Source organism: Aaosphaeria arxii (assembly GCF_010015735.1).
Source record: "Aaosphaeria arxii CBS 175.79 unplaced genomic scaffold BU24scaffold_4, whole genome shotgun sequence".
Taxonomy (NCBI): Eukaryota; Fungi; Ascomycota; class Dothideomycetes; order Pleosporales; genus Aaosphaeria; species Aaosphaeria arxii.
This window is the reverse complement of record NW_022983477.1, coordinates 566,187-581,878: the sequence shown is the minus strand read 5'-3', so window position 1 is coordinate 581,878 and position 15,692 is coordinate 566,187. Positions and strand designations below refer to the sequence as shown.

The following is a 15,692-nucleotide window of genomic DNA, read 5'->3' as shown; positions in this document are numbered from 1 at the left end:
CGTCTCTGATCATAGGCGCTGCATCTTCGAATGCCGTAGCATGCTCCAGGGGAACCATTTGTTCGCGAGAGGCTCTATTATCTGATGTAACCATACAAAGCCGTACTCTTTCATGGCTCCCAAGATTGCGTAAATTATCTCAACAAAGGATTGAATGTCATCATCGCCGGCACGTAATTTGTTTTCAAGCTCGCCCAATATCTCCACACCCTCCACGGCATGGCGGGAGTGGCAGCAAGTGCGACGGCCAGGAGTGGAACACAGAGCAGACACCCCACTTTCGGCGAACTGTTAGGAGAAGGTGACTACGAGACCTCGTATTTGAGCAAACTTTTACGCCTGCATCTGCGGTACACCTGTGTTCTCGCAGCAACGGTGGACTCTCGCTCCAGAGAGTCATTGGTTATCTGATCGAAAGTCCCCGTCCGGCGCGGCCTTGATCTCGCTAAGAGCGGATCAGATAACTTTATTGTGCTTAAGGATGTCGATCTGCTTGGTCTGCGGTGGTGGGATGGGGGGTTGGCTTGCTGCAGAATCACGTCAGGAACCTCGTATTCATGTCTGGAGGTGGGTCGATTCGACGGCCGGGACGGACGGGCTCGCAGAGATTTCATCGACAGGCCAAGATGCGTTGCTTACCTGCGTCGACATTGAAACTTCGCAAAGGAGGATGATGCTTAAAGTTTGCAAGTTGAGACGAAGATCAGTCGTCGCTGTAGCTTCTTTATTGGGCAGATGGGTCTCGTTTGGTTCCCTTTCCGGCAGCGGGACGCCGCCAGACGTCTGGATCAGCGGATTGAATGCCACTTACGGTTCTACATAGTTTGACGGCTACTTGCGTGTCACTGCTACATTCTGCCAGTCTGCAAGCACCCCCAGGCCAATAATGGCGTCAGGGCATCCGATATCGCCTCCCGGACGATCAGAACTCTGATCATTCAATCTGATAATGACGAGCGGCATTTCCGTATGCAAAAACACTATATAGTCGATCAAGACTGGTTTCCCTTTTGGGACACGACAAAATCCTCTCGTATCAGGTTGGAGAAGTTGCCGCGGCAGTCTTATAAGTCGTTTCGCTAGATCTTTCAACTACTACTACATACGTGTTTTCGGTGATCCCAAAACTAATCCAACCATCTTTAATGTCTCTTCGTGTCTTAATATCAGGCGGTGGCATCGCGGGGCCAGCAATCGCCTTCTGGCTCACCCGCCTCGGGCACTCTTGCACAATCGTAGAGCGATTCCCTTCTCTCCGTACCAGCGGACAGCAGATCGATCTCCGCGAAGATGGAGTGAAAGTTACCGAACGCATGGGAATTCTCGACGAATTGCGGAAGTATGTCGTTGATGAGCAGGGCCTGGAGTTTGTCGATTCAAGTGGCAAGCAAAAGGCCCTGTTTCCCAAGATCGTCGACGCAGAGACTGGCCAGCAGGGCTTCACGACGGAGTATGAGATGATGAGGGGAGATCTGTGTAAGACGCTATACGATGCTGTCAAGGAAGAAACCAACTACAGATTTGGTGTTTCCGTAAAGGACTTCGAAAACACTGGGGATGGAGTCATCGTCAAGTTCTCAGATGGCAGTGAAGACCGCTATGATCTGCTCATAGGTGCTGACGGACAAGGTTCGAGAGTACGAAGAATGATGCTAGGGGCAGGCGGCGATGCCCACAACCAGGTTGGCGTCCATAAATTGGGAGTCCATGTCGCTTATTTCGGACTTGCACGAGAACCACAGGACCCTAACCTCGCCACTATCTATCACGCCCCTGGTCGTCGATTTCTGAACACACGATGGCATAACGAAACACATGGACAGTGCTATCTAGCCACGATGAGTGGCGCCAGCGACCTCGATCAGGCTTTGACTGGGGATGTGGATCAGCAGAAGAAAGCTTTCGGCCAGCACTTCCGAGATGCGGGCTGGCAAGCAGAACGTCTTGTTAAGGCGATGGAAGAGTCAGATGACTTCTACGCCCAACCGATCATTCAGATTAAGAGTGACACTTGGTCAAAGGGGAGAGTCGTTCTACTGGGCGACTCCGCGTATTGCCCGTCGCCCTTGACTGGCATGGGCACGAGTCTTGCATTGATCGGGGCATATGTCCTCGCCGGAGAGATATCAAAACATAAAGGGGATTTGGATGCGGCCTTGAAAGCGTACGACCAGACGCTGCGGCCCTTGGTCACCCATGTCCAAAAGTTACCGCCGGGTATGCCAGGTCTCTACTATCCCAAGTCCAAGTTAGGTGTCAAGCTGCTACATACTGTGCTGGGCCTCGTCACGGTCTTGAAGCTGGATAAGATTGTTCAATTCCTAATGTATGATACGAGTGAGAAATGGAAGTTGCCCAGCTATGCGGCATGGGATAGTGAACTGGATGAGGAAATCCATAGTGAGGAGAAGATAGCAGCAACTGCGTAGATATTGGCGCTATGATCTCATGCAGCTTTTTGGTTTCATCTTATGAATGCGTTAAACATCCTCGCCGTCCATCTCATGACTTGAAAGTCGTTAGGTTGTTGTTCTTTTGGCAGAAGTATACCTTCAACCCTGGTTATTCGGTCCCCAAGCTGAAGATGAAAGATCCTTTATCTACGCAGAGATACAATAGGGAGAAGAGTATGCTGGACCCTGACGAACCAAAGCTCAGTCGGGCCGGAACATTCCATACACCCAAAGAGGTTCCCGTTAAGTCGGCGACTTGGGCAGACAAAAAAGACCGAAGCTACAGCTGGAGAATGTCTAGAACTTTTTGGCAACCGCGGATTCTGTAGCCATAGGATAGCGACTGTGCCTTGAGCGCCCATTGCCTGTGTGCGGAGCCAGCCACGAGCTCGCAGTCAAGACAACGGGCAGGGCAGTTTTCAACTAACTTAACCACTCTGATTGTAAGTTACTCTTATCATCGTGTCTTATCAGCTGTGACTATCTGTACGGCTTCACAAAGATGATTCCTTAATCAGTCAATATCTTTTAGCGCGCACGCGTCATGCTTCGTCGTGATCTTCGCTTCACCTGCCAACAACGCGTACTACAATTCCTTCAGATCGTATATCTCCGCATTCTTATAATCAGGTATGCGGATATCGTGTATCTCCGCGTGGTTCGGTCTGCGGCGATCGTATATCTCCGCGTTTTCATAATCTGCCTGCGCGACTCGTGTTTTAAGTACTCTGCGAATTTATAAGCCGAGCTGCCTTCCTTGCGTCTGATTGGCTGACGATCGTTACCTTTGCTCGTCGGCCTTGAATCTTGCCTACACCCCGAGATATAATTCAATGCAGCACAACAGTATAAGTATGTGTATACATGCTAGAGTTGGCGGTATCGATTTCCTCACTGCAGAAGCATATTGAATCAAAATGGCTATCACACTCTATGGACACAAAATGTCTCTTTGCACACGTCGTGTGCTCGTCGTCATGGCAGAGAAAGGTCTGGATCTCGAGTTGGAGAAGGTTGACTTCCTAACTGGTGAACACAAGGTACGGGGAAATTGAGAACTCACTTGAAGGGTTAATAGCAGATAAATGATCATCGCATATATAGAGACCTCCATATATCGAGAAACACCCTTTTGGTGTTATTCCTTTGCTCGAAGACGGCTCATTCACCATCTTTGGTACGTCTTTACTTTGTCGATCTGGAAGAGGCCTCTACTAACAGAGTACAGAGTCCAGGGCTATCGCAAGGTACCTAGCCGCAAAGTATCAGGGGCAAGGAACAAAACTGGTCCCCGAGAATGGTGATCTGACTGCATGGGGAACGTTCGAACAATGGGCATCCATCGAATATTCTTTATTCCATGTACGAGCCGAGCAGGTTCTTGTACAAAAGCTGTTCAATCCGTAAGTACTACAATCACATCAAAACGATCGATCTATTGGCTTACTCGACACTCCTGCAGTTCCAAAGGCATAGCCACAGACGAAGAGGCTGCAACAGCAGCCGTAGCGCGCTTGCGTGAGACTATGGATGTGTTAGAAAATACTCTGGGCCGCCAGAACTACATGGGCGGAGCAGAATTCACTTTGATTGATACTTTTTACTTGCCTACCGTGGATTACCTCCATTATGCTGGAGAAGGTCTCAGTCAAGAGAAGTATCCAAATCTACACGCGTGGTGGGAGAGAGTGACTGCTAGGGATTCTTGGAAGCGTGTGACTGCTTTTACTTCGGGATGAGATGAGTAGTCACACAGGGGCTGGTCGCTGTAATATAGTCGCAAGGCAAGCTTACATCAATATCCGGCCTTTGCCGAGCCAGTGAAGCTTTCGTATCTTCCGAGCCCTGTAGATAGCTGTAGAAACACTGCTTTGCTGCATTGTATCCGACCCGGCTCCCCCAATAGAGACAGTTACTTGAATCGTTGCATATTACCTAGCTACTGATCATCACCCTAAATCGTCATGGTCTTTGATGGCAACATTTCTACTTATCTTGGTCTATTTCATGACTAGAAATTTGTTTAATTGTTGTTCTTTTAATAGTAAAGTACCCTTAACTCTAGTTATCTAGACCCTAAGGTGAAGATAAAATATCCTTCATCTACGCAGAGGTATAGATAATAAAGAGAAGTTTAGTAGACCCTAACAAACTAAATCCTAATCTGGCTGGAACAGTCCATACATCCAGAGGAACTGCCCATTAGATCGGCGACGTTGTGGGGGATATGGGACCCTTCTCCGCGTTTCTTGTACTCGCACATACACGGTGCGCTGGTGGTTCATGGAGTAGGCAGCAACAACGTCAATAGACGATGATGATGAGAAACAACTTCGTTCCATCCTCCCATTCTCAATTCTATCAATGATCGTCACGATGGCTATGACGCGACACATCGAATGCGACCTAAACGAACAATTATTAATGCCCTGTGTATTAGCAATGACAACGCTACGCGAGCACATGCAACGATCGCGTCAAGCACATGCATATTTCCATGCACGACCAGCCACAATAATAGGCAGAGAAGCGCCACAAGCCACAGCTGAAGTATGTCTAGAACGTTTGACAACCGTTGATTCTGTAGCCATGGCATCATCTATTCCTGGTTTTGGGGCAGGTACATGCGATCGACCACAGGTAAGGCACATGTAGGAACCGAACCATTCATGAGGACCTCTAGTCGGTAGTACAGCAAGATGGGGAAGGAAGAACAATGAAATGGCCGGAGAGTTCGGAATGCAGGATAGGACCCTGGGGAGAAAGGATTGATTCCGAAATTAGCAACACGGAATCATGAGAATCACTCCGGAGTGTAGATTCTGATGGATTGTCCAGGAATGTTCTGTTCACAAGTCCGATATAGGACTGAGTATGTCCAACGTACATGTACAATCGTGTTTGAGTCAGGTTGTGGGCATAAAAAAATGCCGATGTGGACTACCACAGGGCGTGTCAAAGTGCAGGGCGTGAAAAAAAGTCACAGATGTCGAAAACTCTCGCTTTGGTCGGACAACAAGGACGAAGTACTCACGCCCTGCGCCAGTGGATGTCAATGTGACCAATCATACGTCGAATTACCCGTTAAGCGTGTCGGAAAAGAGACTGGCGCGAGCTTAGCCGACGGGTAACCATTATTGGCTTGTAAATGCGGCGGATCCAGCATTTGTAAGAACCACAATTATTAAGATGGATGGAGGCACGTCATTGGCCAATTTACGCCATTGGTACGCTACCTCGTAGAATGTCTGACATGACTGTGCTGAAGGGCGTGGTCATTTTGTAACAATAGTCATAGAATGTCAAAAAAGCATCAACTATGGTGCAATGATGCACTGGTACTATGACGATGTTTCCGAGCCACGGTTTACAAATCCAGTCATACGGTGGGTCAATTGAAGGTATTAAAGAGTCCATTGCTCGACGCTTTTCATCAATATCATCAACTCCAATCCAATACAATCATCACAAGCTTCTCAATACAAACATCAAGCTCAAGCTTCTAAGCTAGTCAAATACATACTCCAAAGCATAAAATCATCAAACAAAACAAATCATCCGATCAATCTACTACCAACATATCAACTTCTCTCCATCAATCTACCACACAAACAAACAAATCAACGCTACGAATAGCTTCCAACCTAAGCTTCATATAACCACCTCAACTCCAATCGGAAACATTCTACAACCAATCATCACCTCCACAACAACAACCAAAACACCAACCAAAATGTCCTCCCCAGTCTCCCGCGCCTCTTTCGAAACCACCAACACCACCTCCACCTACGACACCATCCTCAAGGACAACACCACCGCCACTGTTTCCGCAACCCCAAAGCCCTCTCTCGCCAGCAAGACATGGTCCGCCATCAAAAAGGCCGCCAAGGAGCACCATGAGAGCGTGAACGGCGCCTACGCGACCTACTACGGCCAGAACCAGGGAAAGTACTGAGGGCGTAGCTCGCAGACTTCTTCTCTTCACGGCCTAATTATGTTACGAATTCAAGAGGGTGTAGATTGGAGTTAGTTTTCATTGGGCGGAGTTGGTGATTTGATTTTAGGGTGGACGCGACGAGGGTGCTTGAGCTCGATACCTTATATAGATCCTGACTATCCTTTCCTTTTCTTTTTCGTTTTGTTCATTCATTTTCGAATGTATATAATGTCTATCGACGCGCAGCGAGACACCAGGGGATTACGAGACGAAATCTAGATACATACTTTAATATTGAAAACTATCAAACATTAAGTCTGCACAACCCTGCTTGAACTGTGAAAAATATCCCTTAACATACATGAAAGTAAAAGTCCAATTAGCATCGACGCTGCAACTGTAAATTAGTGTGTAACCGCTCTCTTATAGGGTCAAGTTACTGACCTATCACGCTCTATCTGGCGTTTCTAAAGGATCTCCCGCTAAATCGCAAGGTTCACAATACACATGACTGCGGAGATCATTCTCGCTGTAAAGCAGCAGCACCATATACCAAAATTCTCTAATTATTTAGTTCGCTGCTACTTTTAGCGTGAACGGTCGTGCGTAAAATCTTATATCTCGTCGCGTATATGGTGAGCTGACGTACACACATGAATATAATGTTCTCCGAGTAATTCTCAACATCTTGAATACTTCAAGTCCCAACTCATAGAACTCGACACTGGGAGCCTATCTTTGAAACTTGAGATCATTTGCAAATTGAAGAAAGTTTAAACAGATAGAGTTGGCATACAAAAGATCATGGTTTCGTAGACAGTCATACAGTAAATGATGTGAGAAATCCCGAACATCCCATCCCGTCTCTCCCACACGATATATCTCCTCACCCTCGATACACAGTCCCCCGTATACCTTCCCCCATTCATTAAAAGCGAAAAGAAATAATAAACTACCAACTCCATCTCACGCAGCCGCCGCAGCCCCGCCGACCGCACCACCAACAACCACACCACCCACCACCCCATCCCTCCTCACATTCTCCTTCTCCACGGCGTCCGTCTCCCGCTTGTGCTTCCTCTTCACCAGGCTCAGCATGACCGTGTTATACAGGAGGAACAGCGCCGCGGTTACAGTCGAGCACGCGGCAGTGACGACGAGCGTCGCCTTCGCCGTGACGGAGTATTGGCCTTAAACCCCCCCACAATCATTCCCACGTTAGCCACTTCGTCCAAGCATCATTTACGCAATCGATGGATACACGGGGGATTCGAGTAAGGGAAAAGACAGTCTTACCAGCCTGAGCAGAATACACATTAACCAACGTACTTATCAACCCCGCGATACTATTCATCAACGCAGGGAGAAAAATCCTATTCACGACCCACACGTAGTTCGTCCTGTGCTTCCACCACAGCCACAGACAGCCCACGACGCCGATGCCGCACGCGAAAGCCGCGATGTAGAGCAGCGGGACGTTGCGGACGGTGGACAGCGCGGCCTTGGAGAACGCGGAGTTGGCTTTCGCGTCGATGTCTGTGTCGCGTTGGAATTTGTTGAAGGTGGCGGGGAGCACGATGTAGCCGGCGAGGAGGATCCAGACGGAGGCGGAGGCGAGGATGTTGTGCGTTTTGGGCACGTCGTCGAGGGAGAGGAGCATGTCCATGTAGCGGGTTTTGGCGGTGGTGCGGCGGCGCTGGAGGTCGGGGCGTGTGGGTTTCGGTGCTGTGGTGGTTGGGCGTGGAGTTGTGGTCGATGTGGTTCTGTTCATCTGGCTTGGAGTCCTGTGTGGTTCCTGGGTGCGAGTTGATACTGTCCGGGTTGGTAAAGGCTTTGTCGGATTCTTTGAAGACGCCATTTGCGCGCTGTCCTTCCTATCGTCGTTGGCCATGGTCATTCAAGTCGTCACTGATATCCTAAGAGGCACAAGAGGTGGAGATGTGATGATATGGTGTTGAGATTATGATAGATTCCTTGTCACGAACAGGGCATGTTTACCACCGTCCACTACTTAAACCCTACCCGCAACGGGTCCAAGTCATCGACAACAATGACTGAGTAAGTGAGGTCCGTCCCTCCTCCCAGGATCCGGGTTCCCAAAAAACCTGTTCCTGACCCACCCACCACCACAGCATTTCGCTGGCTGGCTGCGCCATCGATACTACACACGGGGGTGAGGTGGCGCAAAACGATGGACGGATAACGGTCGGTTCCAAAAGTCGAACGATAGCCACTTAGAAGTTGTGGGATCACGGGGATTGAAACTTGATCTGGCGATAGTGGTTAGTGGTTGATGGGTTTGGGTGGTCGTTGTTCCTTCAGAGTTGGACAGGGGTCGGTGGCTGGAGGCGTCGATCTGTGCGTCATATCGCAGGAACCGCGAACCAAGGAGAGAGTGTGGTCGAGAAAGAGGGATAACAGGCGAAGGTACGAGTAATAATTGTTGGCACGAAATTTCCTGCGAAGGGGAAATGCTTGACAGTGATAAGTTCCTTTGATTGTTAGTATCAGGTCGAAGGGCGCTAGAAGGTCTGTCGTTGTGGTACCAAGTTCCACAGCCAGAATCTCCCATTTCCTGATTGGGTGTATCGCTCACATCGCTCATGTCCCCTCACCTCAACCCCAAGCACATATAACGACCCAAGTATTTCAAAGCTATATCATTCATCTCCCACGTGTTGCCATCTGTCCTTTGAACGTCTCTATTCCTCTCCTCAGTATAGTTTTGACTCGAAAGAAGCACACACCGTGTCCTATTAATCTATCCTAGCCCTCTTGGATACGCTAAACACCCTGGTAGGTTAATATGGAAGGCGGAAAAACAAAGCGGAATGGCGAGGAGAGGGTGTAAAGGACACACTACACAGAGCACTCATCATGAGGCATGTGGGAGCTATGGCCTCTTGAGATTGAGTGTTGTAGTGTAGATAAAAAGTCGATGCTGCACCTGTTTTGGTCTTCTTTTATCTTTGCAATTGACACAATTCTTGAGTGCATCTGTGGAACATAATAAGAGGTGTAATTATCACGATTAAATTTCTACCATGAAGATCCTTACTATCCTCTCGCCGGCAATACTTGCAGCGACTGCTTTTGCGGCCGAAGAATCCAGCAGCTCCTCTTCCAGCACAGAATCCTCCTCTTCGTCAACATCAACGTCGTCGAAGCTTCCTGACCCAACACCCGTTGGCGAGATCTGGAACGCAAAATGGAAAGCCGCAGATCTATCTTCCTACACAAAGAAGTGCGCATCGTCGATCGAGTTGAAAGGAGAGATCTACAAATTGGGTGAACTCTACCCAACACTGAAGACATGGGCTCCGCAGCTCAAAGTGTTCTACAACAAGCAGCTGTACCCCGGATCGTGGAATGGCGTGGACAAGCATGGTAATGATAGAGAGTTGTTGAAGTTGGACTATGAAGCTCTTCCGTTCGCCGTCAGGGAATGGTTGGCCAGCCACCCCAAGCAAAAGCACTTCAGCGTACAAGAGGACATAGTGTTCTTTGCCCCTGGTGCCATCTATCCAATTCTTCCACTATTTGTGGACGAGCCCGATTCCGATGTTGGCGAGTGTGAAGGTATGAGATATCCTCTAGCGTACAGATTCCTAGCTAATAATCCGTAGGTGTTTTCGACGACCTCGATAACTATTCCGCCAGCCTGAAGGATGATGCAGTGCTTGGCACGGTCGAGCATAAGAAAGGAAAGGGAAAGCACGACGTCGAGATCAAGATCTCGGCGTTCCAGGCTGTGAAGAAAGTCACTGGCAGAGACGAGCTATGATGGCCGATGCCTGCGCATGACTGGTTCCTGTTGTTTCCACACATACTTGGAGTAATGGCGTGAAGGGATATCTTGTAGAATCAAAACCATGATTATTTTTCCTTTCGCTCTTCGGCCCATTTGTTTCGCATGCTTATATTCCTTTTCGCGTGGTTGATCGCTGCAACCATATTGAAGAAGAAGATGAAACAATATAAGACCAATCCTAGGAGTAAGACAACAGCGACAGCGACTAGTGATAAGACCACGAATCCGTAGGAAGCCTGCATGAATGCGCCGCTCTCTGAAAGAGGGTAGACGCTGACGCCGACCTGCATCGCCGATAGTGCTATCGAAACGAAGAGGAAGACGGTCAATAGCCACGAGTAGCGTTGGAAGAACACGCCATACCGATTGTAGCCGTAGAGATAGCCGCGAACGAAGTGTGTGAACATGAAGCGTGTACGATATATGCTGTTGACACGGCCCAGGCGCAGCTCCCCAAAATGATATCGCTTGTTGACCTGGTCGAGAGCATTACAGTCGATCTTCTCATAGAAGACTTTGACGAAGTTCTTCCACCACGGCCAGGTGATGGATAAAGGTACCAGGCTGTATTCATGCGCGAATTTGAGGTCCAAAGGAGTCGTGATTAGCCATACGTAAGAGAGCAAAAACCCGCTAGCTGATTTGTGCAGTTCGATATCATCGCAAATGTATTTTTCCCAGAATCCAGAATCGAATATCCATTCCGGTAGGGGTTTCATCATGATACGGTTCTGGTATTTGAGCAAGTGCAGGTCCATTTGTTGCGTGCGGTAGACATCGAAGCCGAGCATCTTGTAACGGTGCAAGGCGCGTCCACGCAGCGGACGCCCTGCCATCCACAGTTGGCCATATATTTGTTCCAGACGGTGGAGGTCTAGGTCAGACTTCAGGAACCCTTTGATGTCATCGTTGGCAGGGTAGACGCGCGAGCCATCGCCGAACAGCGTGGGCAACGATTGGAGCGAGGCAGGATGGACATCCCCAGAGGCATCGTTGCTGTTGTCCAGAGACGACTGTGAATCATTACCTGCGGGCCAGGGCGGCGTGCAATGGTCCGGCAAGGGAGGATCGCGACCGCGATTCTTGGTCTATCCACGGTTAGCAGCTAGTATCACAAGCTGTAGATGACCCACTCACTACAGTAATTTCATCAGCCATCGCAACACACTACGGGCACATTTTGGAAGCAACGATATAGTGCCATAAGGTACGTAGAGGTCGAAGTCGTATTGACTGGATATATAGGTTTGGGGCCAAGGATTGAGTGGCACAGTAGCTGCGCGTTTGCGTTGCAGAAGGCTGAGCCTGGGTTGATGTAACAAGCAACCCAACCCGGAGACCGAGAGTGACTTTGGGGCAGGTGGGGGCCAAAACGGCGACTTCTCCACAACATCCTGAGCACCCAAATAGTGAAGTGGATATGTACCTCCATAGGTACCTCAGTACTCCGGAGGTAGGTATATAAAGAAATAATATTTGATTAATATTGAAGTCTCCGTTTACTGTTCAATGAAGAGATTTTGATTGAAAGAGTTTTGATAACTCGGTTTCACTATAAAATTATTGTTCTTTTACCGTCGAAAAACTGTTCTGGCCATTCCTAGTGATGACGCCGCAAACCCAGGCATTTTCCCAACCCGTGCTCCCGTCTATAATGATCGAGCCCCCACCACAATGCAATTGAATGCCGAAAGATCCCCTTTGAAGTGACAATATGCTTTCGTGTTCCCCCGCTTGGCTATGCCTTCAATACCAATCTTGAACGCTTCACTTGAATCAAGTCTACTTGCAATAATTTGCTGGGAAACTGCCCTTGACGCCCCGCAATTCACCCTCCCACCAGTCCTGCGAACTGTTCGTCTTTTTAACGACTCGAATGCGGTCGCCTTCTTGAAAGGACAAGTCGCCTGTACCTTCCGCCATGAAGTCATACATGGCGGTCACGTATTCGCCGTGGAACGATCCAATCTTCTTTGGTGGAGGGGGCGGTGGCTTCTTTTTGCCTGCCGCTGGATTGGGCGATATAGAGGATGACGCAGCGGAAGGGATTCTTGGCCTGCCGAAATAGTCATCGTGTGCGCCCCCCGTCGTATTGGTGCCATTCGAAGATGCGTATGATGCCGTCGATGGTCGCCTATTCCATGGGTCGTGCGACGGAGAAGGACTTAGGCCTGGCGAGTGGGCTCCAATCTTCGGTTTGGAGGCATTGAGTGAGCTGATGGAGGGTTTGCTAGACAGATTGACAGGTGGTCCGTTGTTGTGATCCTCGTATGCTGGCGGTAAACCATAGCCTGGCCTCGGCGACGTGGTCCTGACTGTAGGAACGCTGGTATTGCTACTGGTTCGCCGGCTAGGCATGACCTTGTTCCTTATTCCCAAACCGGAGATTGTGTCTCCCTTGTCGGGTAATCGCATTGGCTGGTGTATAGCCTTACCACCCTTGAGGACGTCGAAACCCGTCTCGACCTCATTTCGAAGCGAGGTGAAAGCTCCTTCGAACACTGGAATCACCTCTTCAAGCTCCGGCGGCGGGTCCGGGTAGCCTTGTTCTCGGGAGTATTGATGCAGTACGGTGTAGAGGTTTCCGATCAAATTGTTCTGTAGTATGATTTGGTTCGCGAGAAGATGTGGTAGTATGGAGAAAGTAGCTGCGTTCAATCGGGGAAGTTGGACGCGGAGAGCTTCGTCGGCATGTTCGTACTCTTGTGTAGCGCGCTGGAGGTCACCGGTGTGCTTCGTCAAGGCTGTATTGTCTCGGTCGGAGCGGGTCTTTTTGCTTTCGAGTGTCTCAGTACGACTCTTGTATCTCTCATAGTCGACCTGTGGCACAGCAGGTTAGTAATGGTAGATGTCCGATTAAGCTGTCTAGACTGACCTTCTTGTCCTCACGCTTCTTGATTGCCTTTTGCATTGGCTTCAGGGCGTCTCGGGCGAGTTGGGCGGGGATGATGAGCTTCTTGTCTATGTCCTTGACCTCTTCCATCATGTCAATCTTCAGCTCGTTGAAGGCTTGTTCCAGTTGTACGCAGCGCTCGAGGGTCGCCTCGGGGGTATCGACGTATACGTGGGAGCCATAATCGCCTCCCTTTGCGCCCAATGGTTTGTATAGGGTGTGGTAATGTTCAATGGCACTCAGCTGGTGAGCCAGAATGTTTGTCCATGCGTCGCGCCATTGCTTCGCGGCGGCCTCGATCTATGGAGTCGTCAATATCGACAGGCTAGGTCCGATGAGATGAACAACGCACCTTTTCCAACATCTCGGCGGAATCCTCGAAGTCACGCAGCATGGATGCGATGTCGGCCTCATTTGGCGTCCTAGGCAGGAAGCGGCCAAACTTCCTCTGCATGCGCTGCATTGTGAATGAAGGTGGAGGGGTGGGGGAGTCAGAGAGGATGGTGTCGAGGGAGCTGGAAGGTGTCCGTCAAGTTGGGTTGTCGTTTGGAACCAACGTAGCAGCACTGGGTGAAGTGGAGAGGTGAGGTGCTTAGGGCTGCGACAGTAATAGAAATGGTCGATTAGTTGATGGCATTGGTGATGAAGCGTCGAAAAGCAAGCATGGGTAAGGTATGTGACCTAGGGGAGTGGAATATGGGACAGTGGGTAGGTGGGTGGTGGTTGAGTTTGGAGGCGCAGGCAATATAGGAAGGGGAAAGAGTGAGAAGGTGGGGAGAGGGCGCGGCGGTGCTTGTGCTTGTGCTGGAGATTTGTCGTGTTTCAGGGTTTCAGCCCCAGCCGAGTAGGTGGATGGATGAGCTTGTGATGAAATAAGGTAGGCAACTCAGCATTTAGTTGGGGAGTTGTTTAATTGGTAATGGAAATGGATATGGTGGATTGGAAGCCTGACGGAGAGCGGGAGAGGAAGATGGGAATGGAGAGGGGCAGGATGAGATTTGCATATAAGAATACCCTAGGTGTGGTTACCTCTCTGTACGGAGTTTGTTAATTCGGAGCATACTATAGTTACTGTAACTATACTTGTGCTTCAATACTATTATACTACATTCACGCTGTACTTCAAAGAGGGATTAAGAGGATCAGACTGATAATAATTATCTTCATGTATCTACTCGTACCTTTGAGTCTGCCTTAGGTAGGTACCTAAGTACCTAAGTAGGTAGCAGGTACGAGGTAAAACGGCATCACGGACGGCTGAACGCGCGTGTTTACTCCATCATAAAGCAGGGGTCTTCTTGTTCTTTTAGTTCCGTCCCTTTCTGGTTTAAAAATGGATGTCCGGCTCGAATCAAAATGAATTCCTATTCGTTGGTCCCAAAATACTCGGCCTTGTAGCCGGCCTACGATGAATACCATACTCGTAGTGGTTTAACATGGTTTAGACTTTGGACGGGTAGTTAGACTGACCATGGGACATCGACATCCATCATAGGACTAATTACTAAGAGGGGAAGACAGAGCCCAGGCAGAGCGTCTCTCTCAGGAACCCCAAAGTCACATGCTTACCCGTCATCCACCCATCCTATCCCGTCCTAGCGCGTCGCGTTCTACTCTTCCCAAAGATCCCCACCCACCAATATCCCACTGCCGCCTACTGTCATACCCTTCGCCGCTACCACATGTCCATATCCACGCGTTCGACGCGTCAAATTCCCCGAATGACACCAAGATGACCGCCCCTCTACGAGGAACACCTCGATTGTCGACCGCCGCACCCCCATCCCAGAACACAGCACCCGTCGCCGAGTTCCGATGTCTTTTCACCACCGATCTCCGCCGGAAGCAGAAAAGATGGCAGGATGGATACGTCAAGTTCCATACTTTCAACAATCGCGTCATGGCGTACGATACCTCGCGGAACTTCTTGGGCGACACGTACTGGAAGGAGAGCAATGCGCTGCAGGAAGGTGACGAGCTCACTTTGGACAAAGGCGTCATGATCCAGGTCGAGGACCCTGTCGGAGTTACAGAAACAGATCTCACGCCTCTTCTGACCAAGAAGTCTCCTGCAAAACCGAGTAATCTGGCACCATTACCCCGCCCTTCTGCGGCCCCATTGAGAACCCTCCAGTCCGCCAGCCAGCTTCGACATAGGTCTTTAAATTCCCTTTTGGGAACTTCGCGAGGCCCAATGGGAAAAGCAGTACCTATAGTGTCGCCATACGAAGCGAAGCACGGGAAAGAGAATGGAAATATTGCCGACCATCCAGCAAAAAGGGTGAAGACAAGTCATGGCAGTCCTGTACGCCCTGCCCGGGTGCCAACAATACCAGTAGCTCGAAGCACGATGGATCGTACGGGCGCAACAATTGCAAGAGATATAGCGCCCCGCCCAGCTGCATTGCAAAGGAGTCCCGTGATTGTAGATATCACCTCGGACAGCCCTGATCAATTGCATTCCGACGACTCCGTCTTAACATTACCAAACGAAGAATCGCCAATGAAAAGGGCAGAACGAACACGACCCGTTCCCAAGCCTCCCGTAATTCCCATCACCATGGAATCAGAGATCGTGATCGCAGAGCCCTCGCGGAG

General features: G+C 49.6%; 8 protein-coding genes across 8 annotated transcripts; 5 read left to right on the top strand and 3 right to left on the bottom strand.

Annotated features, from left to right (window-relative positions):
• Positions 1–288: 288 nt before the first annotated feature.
• Positions 289–917, top strand: BU24DRAFT_177707 (uncharacterized protein). The gene has a single exon (XM_033521576.1). The coding sequence runs from the start codon at positions 482–484 to the stop codon at positions 821–823; it is 342 nt and encodes a 113-aa protein (XP_033383749.1). The 5' UTR covers positions 289–481; the 3' UTR covers positions 824–917.
• Positions 918–1,047: 130 nt separating this feature from the next.
• On the top strand, positions 1,048–2,429 carry BU24DRAFT_441147 (FAD/NAD(P)-binding domain-containing protein; the record flags this gene model as incomplete). Its single annotated transcript, XM_033530421.1, has 1 exon — positions 1,048–2,429. The coding sequence occupies exon 1, from the start codon at positions 1,146–1,148 to the stop codon at positions 2,427–2,429; it is 1,284 nt and encodes a 427-aa protein (XP_033383748.1). The 5' UTR covers positions 1,048–1,145.
• An 862-nt stretch (positions 2,430–3,291) lies between these two features.
• BU24DRAFT_491655 (putative glutathion S-transferase II, GST-II) lies at positions 3,292–4,314 on the top strand. The gene is made up of 4 exons (XM_033533820.1): positions 3,292–3,493; positions 3,558–3,630; positions 3,682–3,856; positions 3,916–4,314. The coding sequence occupies exons 1-4, from the start codon at positions 3,371–3,373 to the stop codon at positions 4,190–4,192; spliced, it is 648 nt and encodes a 215-aa protein (XP_033383747.1). The 5' UTR covers positions 3,292–3,370; the 3' UTR covers positions 4,193–4,314.
• Positions 4,315–5,750: 1,436 nt separating this feature from the next.
• On the top strand, positions 5,751–6,705 carry BU24DRAFT_421706 (uncharacterized protein). Its single transcript, XM_033527790.1, has one exon. It carries the CDS (start codon positions 6,187–6,189, stop codon positions 6,406–6,408), a length of 222 nt encoding a protein of 73 aa, XP_033383746.1. The 5' UTR covers positions 5,751–6,186; the 3' UTR covers positions 6,409–6,705.
• A 530-nt stretch (positions 6,706–7,235) lies between these two features.
• On the bottom strand, positions 7,236–8,428 carry BU24DRAFT_421705 (uncharacterized protein). The gene is made up of 2 exons (XM_033527789.1): positions 7,687–8,428; positions 7,236–7,580 (listed from the first exon to the last, which is right to left on the bottom strand). Exons 1-2 carry the CDS (start codon positions 8,279–8,281, stop codon positions 7,357–7,359), a joined length of 819 nt encoding a protein of 272 aa, XP_033383745.1. The 5' UTR covers positions 8,282–8,428; the 3' UTR covers positions 7,236–7,356.
• A 1,006-nt stretch (positions 8,429–9,434) lies between these two features.
• On the top strand, positions 9,435–10,174 carry BU24DRAFT_461652 (uncharacterized protein; the record flags this gene model as incomplete). The annotated part of the gene is made up of 2 exons (XM_033531913.1): positions 9,435–9,969; positions 10,017–10,174. The coding sequence occupies 2 exons, from the start codon at positions 9,435–9,437 to the stop codon at positions 10,172–10,174; spliced, it is 693 nt and encodes a 230-aa protein (XP_033383744.1).
• A 92-nt stretch (positions 10,175–10,266) lies between these two features.
• On the bottom strand, positions 10,267–11,359 carry BU24DRAFT_432974 (uncharacterized protein; the record flags this gene model as incomplete). The annotated part of the gene is made up of 2 exons (XM_033529947.1): positions 10,267–11,289; positions 11,339–11,359. 2 exons carry the CDS (start codon positions 11,357–11,359, stop codon positions 10,267–10,269), a joined length of 1,044 nt encoding a protein of 347 aa, XP_033383743.1.
• A 344-nt stretch (positions 11,360–11,703) lies between these two features.
• Positions 11,704–14,053, bottom strand: BU24DRAFT_441145 (uncharacterized protein). The gene is made up of 3 exons (XM_033530420.1): positions 13,447–14,053; positions 13,077–13,394; positions 11,704–13,021 (listed from the first exon to the last, which is right to left on the bottom strand). The coding sequence occupies exons 1-3, from the start codon at positions 13,555–13,557 to the stop codon at positions 11,984–11,986; spliced, it is 1,467 nt and encodes a 488-aa protein (XP_033383742.1). The 5' UTR covers positions 13,558–14,053; the 3' UTR covers positions 11,704–11,983.
• Between the last annotated feature and the right edge of the window lie 1,639 nt (positions 14,054–15,692).

Bases quoted from the DNA above. Each gene is read 5' to 3' on its own strand.
- BU24DRAFT_441145 (XM_033530420.1), bottom strand. From the start codon at position 13,557: ATGCAGCGCATGCAGAGGAAGTTTGGCCGCTTCCTGCCTAGGACGCCA. The intron at 13,395-13,446 runs GTGCGTTGTTCA...ACGACTCCATAG, and splicing joins CCGCCGAGATGTTGGAAAAG to ATCGAGGCCGCCGCGAAGCA. The intron at 13,022-13,076 runs GTCAGTCTAGAC...GCTGTGCCACAG, and splicing joins AGAAGCGTGAGGACAAGAAG to GTCGACTATGAGAGATACAA.
- BU24DRAFT_421706 (XM_033527790.1), top strand. From the start codon at position 6,187: ATGTCCTCCCCAGTCTCCCGCGCCTCTTTCGAAACCACCAACACCACC.
- BU24DRAFT_421705 (XM_033527789.1), bottom strand. From the start codon at position 8,281: ATGGCCAACGACGATAGGAAGGACAGCGCGCAAATGGCGTCTTCAAAG. The intron at 7,581-7,686 runs GTAAGACTGTCT...GGGGGGTTTAAG, and splicing joins TGTGTATTCTGCTCAGGCTG to GCCAATACTCCGTCACGGCG.
- BU24DRAFT_177707 (XM_033521576.1), top strand. From the start codon at position 482: ATGTCGATCTGCTTGGTCTGCGGTGGTGGGATGGGGGGTTGGCTTGCT.
- BU24DRAFT_491655 (XM_033533820.1), top strand. From the start codon at position 3,371: ATGGCTATCACACTCTATGGACACAAAATGTCTCTTTGCACACGTCGT. The intron at 3,494-3,557 runs GTACGGGGAAAT...TCGCATATATAG, and splicing joins TCCTAACTGGTGAACACAAG to AGACCTCCATATATCGAGAA. The intron at 3,857-3,915 runs GTAAGTACTACA...ACACTCCTGCAG, and splicing joins GTACAAAAGCTGTTCAATCC to TTCCAAAGGCATAGCCACAG.